Here is a 10,237-nt window from a genome sequence, read left to right as displayed (position 1 = left end):
GCCCACTCCTTATCTCATTATTTCCTGTAGGATAAAATAAATCTAACTTTTGTTTTCCTATACTCCGCCTCATCCGTTTCCATTTCTTATCACACTATTTAAACACATTAATCTACTCTGAAAACATTACAAAAGTTACAAACTGATGCACTTGTCTGTGTATGCTGTAGTTTAAACTCAGTCTACATTTAGTCAAACCAATTTAAATGTCACCCGAAATAAAAAATATATTCTGGAACAATCTATAAAATATCAGAAAGAGAGAAAAAGACAATAAGACACTGAAATACATTTATTAAGTTGGCTTGAAAAAGTGAACTTACTGAAATCCTTTTTAAACTTTCACTGAGGTGGTGAAAACTTACTGCCATAGCGAAGCTTAAAAACTCCATACTGAAAATACAGCTAAAACCAGCCTAAGCTGATTGGCTGACCACTCTCACACTGGTCTTAGCTGGTTTTAAAGTGGTTTTGGCCACTGTCATGCTGGTCTTAGCTGGTTTTTAGCATTTTTTTTTTTTTTTTTTTTTACTGAATCAACTGGTTTTAGCCGGTTTTAGCTGGATTAGCATAGAAACAAACTAACAACATGCTAGTAACTTGCTAATCAGGCTAGAAACATGCTAGCGACATGCTAGTAACTTGTTTATCATGTTATCAACATGCTAGTAACTACTAAACATGCTACCAACATGTTAGTCTTTTGGTAATCATCATCCTGGAATCATGCTAGTGATATGCTAGTTACTTGCTTATCATGCTAATGACATGCTAGTCACTTGGTAGTCATGCTCGCAACATGCTAGTCACTTGCTAATCATGCTAACAACATGTCAGTTACTTGCTAATCATGCTAGCAACATGTTAGTAAATTATTAATCATGTTAGCAACATGCTAGAAACATGTAAACAACATGCTAATTACTTGCTAATCATGCTAACGACATGCTAATCACTTGCTAATCATGCTAGCAACATGCTAATCACTTGTTAATGACATGCTAGTGACTTGCTAATCATGCTAATGACATGCTAGTGACTTGCTAGTCATGCTAGCTGCATGCTAGTCACTTGTTAATCATGCTAGCAACATGTTAGTCACTTGTCAATCATGCTGGAAACATGCTAGTGACATGCTAGTAACTTGATAATCATGCTAGTCACTTGATAATCATGTTAACAACATGATAGTCACTTGCTTATCATGCTAGTCACTTGATAATCATGTTAACAACATGATAGTGACATTCTAGTCACTTGGTAATCATACTAATGACATGCTAGTCACTTGCTAATCATGTTAACAACAAGCTAGCGACATGTTAGTCACTTTCCAATCATGCTGGAATCATGCTTATGACATGCTAGTCACTTTTTACTAATCATGCTAACAACATGCTAGTGATATGCTAGTCATTTGCTAATCATGCTAGGAACATGCTAGTCACTTTCTTATCATGCTGGAAACATGCTAACGACATGCTAGTAACGTGCTTATCATGCTAATGACAAGCTAGTCACTTGCTAGTCATGCTAATGACAAGCTAGTCACTTGCTAGTCATGCTAGCAACATGCTAGAAACATTCTAATGACATGCTAGTAACTTTGTTAATCATGCTAACAACATGCTAGTCACTTGCTAGTCATGCTAGCAAATTGCTAGTCACTTGCTAATCATGCTGGAATCATGTAAACGACATGCTAGTAACTTGCTAATGATGCTAATGACATGCTAGTCACTTGCTAGTCATTCTAGCAACATGCTAGTCACTTGCTAATCATGCAAACAACATGCTAGTCACTTGCTAATCATGTTAGCAACATGCTAATGACATGCTAGTAACTTAGTTAATCATGCTAACGACGTGCTAGTCACTTGCTAGTCATGCTATCAACATGCTAGTCACTTATTTATAATGCTAGCAACATGCTTGCCACTTGCTAATCATGCTAGCAAACATGCTAGTCACTTGTTAATCATGCTAACAACATGATAGCAACATGCTTATCACTTGCTAATCATGCTGGCAAAACATGCTAGTCACTTGCTTAAAATGCTAGTAACATACTAATCATGCTAACAACATGCTAGTCATGCTAGCAACATGCTAGTTATTTGCTAATCATGCTATAAACATGATAGCAACATGCTATTTACTTGCTAATCATGCTAGCAAACATGCTAGTAACTTGCTAAACATGCTAGCAACATGCTAGAAACAATGCTTATGACATGCTAGTAACTGGATAATCATGCTAGCAACATGCTAGTTACTTGCTAATAATGCCAGCAACATGCTAGCGACATGGTAATCATGCTGGAAACACGATAGTAACATCCTAGTAACGTGCTAATCATGTTAGCGAAATACTAGTCACTTGCTAATCATGCTAGCAACATGCTAGTTCACTATTTTTTATCTATTTATCTATCTGTCTATTTATTTATCTGTTTTTCTGACCGATTGTATTGCCTTCAAAACTTTAAAACTACTTTGAATTAGTTAAAACTGAAAACCCTCAAACTTTAAGCTTTTAAAACTACTTCAAACTTTCTGGCTAGGCTTTTTCAAGCCAACTTAAAGTTTACCTACAAACTTTACTATCTAGTTACCAGATGGAACTTTACAACTCTCTTATGGTTTTCATAAGCTCAACATCCATTATCAAGTTCAAGCAGACATTTAAAGGAATAGTTCACCTAAAAATGACAATTCAGTCATAATTATAGCACCCTCATATTGTTTCAAATATCAATTTGTTTCTTCTATGAAACACAAAAGGAGAAGTTTAGAAGAATGCTGATGCTAGTATACACTCTTAAAAAAAAAGGTGCTTCACGATGCCATAGGAGAACCTTTTTGTCTAAATGGTTCCATAAGAAACCTTTAACATCTGAAGAACCTTTCTGATTCACAAAAGGTTCTCTGTGGCGAAAAAAGGTTCTTCAGATTATAAAAGGTAAGAAACAGATGGTTCTTCAAACAACCTTTGACTGAATGGTTCTTTGTGGAACCAAAAAATAGTTTTTCTATGGCATCGCTGTGAAGAACCTTTTGAAGCACCTTTATTTTTAAGAGTGTACCCTTTTTCATAAATGAATTGTGACTATGGACTTTTGCATTCAGCTAAAGAGAAAGATCATAGGTGTGGAATGAGGACTATTCTTTGACTAGGAAAGCTTTTAAAAAAAAGACATTTAATTAAATAAAATCACAAAATCACATATCTGACTGCAAATGTTGATAACTAACTGTAATCAACATAATTTTCAGACAAAGTCTGAAAAGTGTGTGTATGTTAATTATGTGTTTGTTGGGAGCCAATTATGTGTTTGTGGAGAGCCACTGTATCGCGTCACAGATTTCTTCATAAACCTCATAGCGTAATACGTGGCATTCTGTAAGTCTGTCTCAACACAATTTCACACGCTGCAGAAGCCAGATCTCAAACCAAATGAGATACCCTCACACTTCAGGTAACATTCTTTTCCTTGAATAACTGATTCATTTTTATGAGTAGCAAGATAGTACTGACATGAGTATCAAAGACAGTGTTTTCTTGCACAATGCTTAATTGCACTGATTTATTTGCACAATATGTGAAAACATTTTTTGTTAGATACCACAGATCAAAATGATTTTTGCAAGTGATATTGTAATTCCTTTGAAATTGAAAAAAGGTGCTTCTTGTTCAACTTTCCATTCAGAAAGGTTGGAGAATTGTTTCACAGGTAGCGTCTGAAGCTACATTGAAAATCTGTCTTTCAAAATCGAATTTAACATTCGAATGTTTTTATAGCTCAGCTACAGGTGGAGCATAACAAAACAATGCAAGGTTGTGGGTTCAATTCCCAGAGAACACACATACTGGCAAAACACGCAGTGGAAGTTGCTTTAGAAAAATGTGTCTGCCAAATTTATCATTGTAAATAAATATTGATGTAAACAGAAATGTTTAAGGTTCTGCACTATTTCTAAGACATCAAATAAGTAAAGTTGTGACCCTGATATGCACAGATAGTCAGATTGAATCACAAGATGCTCTCGTTCTTAAACAATGCTGGGTAAATGAAATGAATCATGAAATTTTCTATACTTGTGGAACATGTCAAATTTTCAAATTCATGTTCATTTTTAACTTCTCCCTTCAGCATTTTGTTTACAGTATAATTTGGAACGAAAAACAATTAGAAAATAAAACATGCTTAATAGTTAAAATAAAATAAAATAATAATAAAATTAAAATAAAATAAAATCAAAAGGCAGATAACATTTTTCCTTTATAGCACTCACTGTAAATTTTTATTTCTCCAATTAAAAAATAACAGCGGAGGAGTTATAGTAGGCAGGCATCAAAGATCCCCAGTTAGGTACACCACACATATTTGGCGTGCTCTCCTCTGCGTCAAAGAATATACTGCCAGGCACTTAGCACAGCTTATCTCAACTTAGCACGGCAAGTGCTGTTGCTGATAGCAGAGAAAACGAATGAAAAGATACAAACAAACTGTAATGACGTAGTAAAATCATCAGTTTGTCCCTTGAAAATGACAACAATCCGAATTTAATGGCATCCTGTCTACAGTTTAATGGCATCCCATGTGGCCTTTGGTCTCCTCCTGAGACCAGGTTCTGAATAAAAAGAATCTCTCTCTCTCTCACTCTTGCTCTCTTTCTCTCTCTAAAAAGGATCCTAGAGGGCAGGGCCTAAAGTTTGAGTGCCCTCTCTCCCCATGTGCACATTTCCTCAACCTCTTGTGCTCAGATGATGAGTGCCTCTTACTGAAGACCGACGGACTGTGAAGAACCTGCAAGCAGAACTCTACAGTATCTGGATCCAAGGTGCTACCTCTGTTCTTCTCGCTCTTTCCTCCATTCCTCTCTCATTCCTTCTCATCGAGAAGAGGTTCTTGAGGTGCCAGCCAAACCTGAGGGCCGTCGGACCCTGAGAGGGACACGGTAGTGAAAGGTAACCATGACAAACCCATGCATGATGTTCCTGGAACTGCTTGGGATGCTGATCGGGATGGGCGGCTGGTTTTGTTCGTTGGCGGCCACCATCATGCCTCAATGGTTGTCACTTTCTACTGAACTAATGGGCATGGAGAGTTATGAACAAGGGCTTTGGGAGGCTTGCGTGATCCAGGAGGTTGCTGGCACGGAGTGTCGCCCCTATGATACTATCCTAGGCCTTGAACCCAGGTTAATGCTGGCCCGTATTCTGATGTGCGTTTCGGATGCCACATGTCTTCTTGGACTTCTCCTCGCCATCCCTGCCATGAGTCAGATCAACTGCTTTAAGAGTGAAGAGGGATGGAGGACCAAGCGAGGTTTGAAGATCGCGGCTGGTGTGTTTTTATGCATCGCTGGATTGTTTGTGCTCTTTCCTGTCTCCTACGTCGCTCACGATATTGTTATTAAGTTCTTTGATGAGACCGTACCTCACGTGGTGCCACGTTCAGAGTTTGGGGACGCGCTGTTCATCGGCTGGGCTGCAGGACTTCTCGACATTGTGGCAGCTGTGCTGTTATTCGCCTCTTGCTCTGATTCAAGAGACAGTGAACCACATCTGGTGCATCACTGTCAAAGGCAGGAGATCAGAACTATCGATGGTTCGAGAAAACGCACTGAGTATGTTTGAGGTACATTTGTTGTGTAATGCCTATTAGTGTTGATGGAGCAGGGAAAAAAAAAACTTTTGGATAATATCTTCTGGAAAATGTTTATACTTGCATTCAGTGTATCCATGAATCAAACTCTTGAAACAGGTAAAGCATTATTATGATGCATTTATCCTTTAATATCTAAGTAGTCTTTTTGATTATTTGTATTTTTCAGTTGATTTAATAGAGATGTAGTGATTGAAAAAAAAGACTACAGTAATTTTTTTCTTGGCATTTTGTGGAATTTTGATCACAGATTTTGTATGCTTTAATATACGTATATATAACTAGAAAAGCATAAAGATAAGATTTTGGTCTTTTTTGTTTTGTGTGCATATGTAGACTGTACATCTAGTACTCAATGCCACCTGCAAAAGTACTTCTCAATATGAAGGATGTATCCTGGCAACTCTCCATGTCTCGGCAGGCACGTCGAGAGGAAGACATGATCTTTTCTTTTGTTTTGTAGTAAATGTATCACATAATGCTAAACTATGCATAGTGTTAACCACTAGAAGATTGCAGATGCTTGTCATTACACGTACTGCATTAATAGAAAGTCAGGACATATAAAGATTTTAATATAAAGTATTCTTCAAATTATTATTATAATATGTTTTCTCATACTAGCGTTTAAATTCTGAGCAGGACTGTAAAACTGAAGCCTCGGAAGGACTGAAGGACTTACCAGGATGCAGCCTTCCGTTTGAGAAACAGCCATTCTTTGGAGATCTTTGTTTGTAAACAGCACCTGGAAATCAGCTTGTACTAAGCCAGAATACTGTCTAATTTAGTAAGAAATAAAAGATGCTTATTTACACATATTTTATCATGCACTATATGGAGAATCTGTATCATTTACAGTGAAAAACATTGAGTAATATCATGTTTTTTTTTATTTTACTTTTAAGCAATGATTTCTTTGAAATGTGTTCTTATTTAAGATTGTTTATTATTATACTTTATTTTACTAGAGTTACAGTTGTCAGGCTTTATTATTTTATTATAAGTCTATAATAATACAGCTACTCTACTAGACAAAAGTTTTTGAACAGTAAGATTTTTAATGTTTTTAAAGAATTCTCTTCTGCTTACCAAGCCTGCATTTATTTGATCCAAAATACAGCAAAAGCAGTAATATTGTGAATTTATTTTTACTATATAAAATAGCTGCCTTCTGTTTGAATATATTTTAAAATGTAATTTATTCCTGTGATTTCAAAGCTACATTTTCAGCATCATTACTCTTCAGTGTCACATGATCCTTCAGAAATCATTCTAATATGCTGATTTGCTGTTCAAGAAACATTTATTACTATTATTATTATTATTACCAATATTTAAAACAGTTGAGTACATTTTTTTCAGGATTCTTTGTTGAATAGAAAGATCCTAATATCAGCATTTATCTGAAATAAAAAGTTTTTGTAACATTATACATGATACCATTCAAAAGCTTGGAGTCAGTAATTAATAGGTTTATTTAGCAATGATGCTTTAAATTGATCAAAAGTGATGATAAAGACATTTATAATGTCTTTATCATCACTAACAAATCAGAATATTTGAATGATTTATGAAAGATCATGTGACTGTAGTAATGATGCTAAAAATTCAGCTTTGAAATAACAGGACTAAATCACATTTTAAAATATATTCAGATAGAAAACAGTTATTTTAAATAGTAAAGATATTTCAAAATTTGACTGTTTTTGCTGTACTTTGGATCAAATAAGTGCAGGCTTGGTGAGCAGAAGAGACTTCTTTAAAAAACATTAAAAATCTTACTGTTCTAAAACTTTTGACTGGTAGTGTACATATAAACGTTACTTAAACCAAAATAAGGCTGGTCAATTTATAGTAATCTTTTATTTATGAATGATAAAGTGTTATGATATGTAAATATAAAAAAAAAATGCTCATTTTTTAAATTAAATCGAATATTAATTTACAAAAAATCAATAAAAATTCAGTTCTATTGTATTTTATTTTCCTGAAATACTTTCCAAAACAAGAGTACAAAAGGGATACATTTTGGTGTTCTAGTGTGTTCAGTCAGGTGAGCTAATGGAAATATAAATGCCTGCTTGAGTGTAATTGTCTCTGATGGTCTCCCTATCAGAATGGAGACTAAGCTGTGTTTAATGAAGGCTTTAACGAGCAGCGTGTCCTCTGAGGAATGCCAAACAGTGCCGCCTCCTCCTCTCCATCATAACTCTGATTTGACCAGGTTAGGAGCAGACAGGGGCTCCTTTCCTCCAGAAAACTGCAACAGGTACAGTCCCATCTCAATTAGAGCTTAGCCAAATCACATCTCTACACGAAGATGACCCTGTCTTTGAGAAAACATTCATTAAGATGGAAAAAAGGTGGCTCATACACAGAAAACATACACTTGCACTTGTACATTTCTTTAGGCATGATGGAAATATGGTATATGGACAAAACGTTCTCAGACTTGAGGGCGCCACATAGATGGTGCCCAGAGCTTCCTGTGATGGATATTGATAGTGAAAATGAAAATGGGCGGTATGTTTAGATTTAGATGTTTAGCTATTAACGCTCATTTCCAGCTTCTGGTTGGGAGGGGACGTACCCTGGGCTCTCAGAAAGGGGAAATGGTGTGTCTTCGACTCATTAGGAACAATGTCCTAATGCAGCTCACTGTAAACAAGCAAGAGTGAAAGAAGCTGATAAACGAACACATGAAACTAAATTTTAAACATGCAGGATAAACACCATTCACAAACACTTTTTGTGTTTGTTTATATATTTGTAAATTATGTAATTTCACAATTCTCTTTTAAAAATTGTTGTTAAAAATGAGCAAAAAGAATATAAATATGCTTGCTGCATTATCATTGATTGTTGATCCTGTCAGCAAAAAGCAGCCACATCACTCATGAAATAAATGCACAGTAAAACAGTTCAAAACACATCAGCATCAGCATTTATTTATTCATTTCTTCAAAATAATGTGTTCTTTGATTCTTTATATTTGACTGTAGTTGACGTATTTCTTGTGAAGTTGTCAAACCTATTAACATAATTTCCCCTCTTTTCAATTAACAAACAAACAAACAAACAAATAATTTATTTTAGGAAACAGCTTGAAGCATCATCCCATGCTTATTAAAAAGATGGTAAATCACAATTTATTATGATTTAAACACACTATATGCCTAACATAATCTTTGAAATGTTACAAAACTCTTTAAAATCACTTTATCAAACTGGAAAAGTACCTGTTTCAAAGAAAGACTACTGTTTTTGGCCATACAGTGTGTGTGTGTGTGTGTGTGTGTGTGTGTGTGTGTGTGTGTGTGTGTGTGTATATATATATATATATACACACACACATACACTTGGAGCAAAAAGCTTGGATAACCTGCTTTGTTCAAGCATTTATGTGTATGAACACTCCCTGAAAAAAAAAAGAAAAAAAAAATTCTGTGCAGCAGGTTTAGTACACAGACTTATAATGAATGTCCTCAAGTAAAATTATACCATCAAGTACCTTAATTATTGGTGTTACTCATATGAGTTTATACCCTTTACTTAGTTGCTTGGCTATGGAAAAGGGCAGAACAGTACAGCAGAGGGTAAGATGACCTCTGGTAGAGGTACAAGCAGCAGCTCAAGGCCGGTGCAATGCTTAAAAGAAAAAACTAGATAGTCTAAAAATGCCAATGGTTTCTCACAGGTGAAAATCTGACGCCCAAAAAAACAAAAAAAAAAAAAAAAAACAAAAAAAAAAAACACTCTGCACCAGCAGTGCTGATCACACAACACACCCAGTGTGATCACATGCACACCCAGCAAATGCTCATACAACACACCCTGCAGTACACACCCACAATTTACCAAAACTGAATAACAGTCTAGCACCTTCAACACTGAAATCATACTTTGAATTATTTAAAAAAAAAAAAATTTAAATGAATATGAGTGCATACATTTTTTAATTATTTAGAAATGACTATTTTTCATAACATATAAGTATATTTAAGCAATAATAACAATAATATTAAAAAATAGTTGAATGCAATTTTTTTTATGCAACTGATTTTAATCTGTCTGTCTGTCTGTATCTCTGTCTGTCTGTCTGTCTGTCTGTCTCTCTGTCTCTCTGTCTGTCTGTCTGTCTGTCTGTCTAATATGCATATAATTCTGTGCACAACAAAGCACCAGAATGATGCAAATTGGAAATGGCTTTATTTGTTGTTTATAATTATTATCACTCCAAATACGTTCTATTAACTGTTAAAGATGGCTGTAAAAAGGGTTAAGACAGACACAGTTGATGCCCACAAGATAAATGACTGTGCAGAGATATTCATAATCTTTGGTTTTGGTCTAATCTCACCTGTAATCATTTTATAATCCATAAAGCAGTTAAACTTTAATTAAGGACATAAAAACCAAAGGGACAATATGCTGCCTTATGCTGGTCCTCATAGATTTTCCATGAAAAAAGTGATTTATACAATTTGGAGCAACTTGAGAAAGTAAACGATTAACTGTTCCTTCTAAAAATATAATAATTAATGGAATTATTTTATTCTACAACA

At 35.1% G+C, this 10,237-nt stretch overlaps 1 protein-coding gene across 1 annotated transcript; it reads left to right on the top strand.

Annotated features, from left to right (window-relative positions):
• The first annotated feature begins 4,471 nt into the window (after positions 1 to 4,471).
• LOC122137677 (putative claudin-24) lies at positions 4,472 to 6,490 on the top strand. Its single transcript, XM_042725936.1, has one exon. The coding sequence runs from the start codon at positions 4,979 to 4,981 to the stop codon at positions 5,642 to 5,644; it is 666 nt and encodes a 221-aa protein (XP_042581870.1). The 5' UTR covers positions 4,472 to 4,978; the 3' UTR covers positions 5,645 to 6,490.
• The last annotated feature ends 3,747 nt before the right edge of the window (positions 6,491 to 10,237 follow it).

This window comes from Cyprinus carpio, chromosome B6, assembly GCF_018340385.1.
Source record: "Cyprinus carpio isolate SPL01 chromosome B6, ASM1834038v1, whole genome shotgun sequence".
Taxonomy (NCBI): domain Eukaryota; kingdom Metazoa; phylum Chordata; class Actinopteri; order Cypriniformes; family Cyprinidae; genus Cyprinus; species Cyprinus carpio.
Note: the sequence above shows the minus strand (reverse complement) of the source record. Positions and strands in the feature narration are given on the sequence as shown.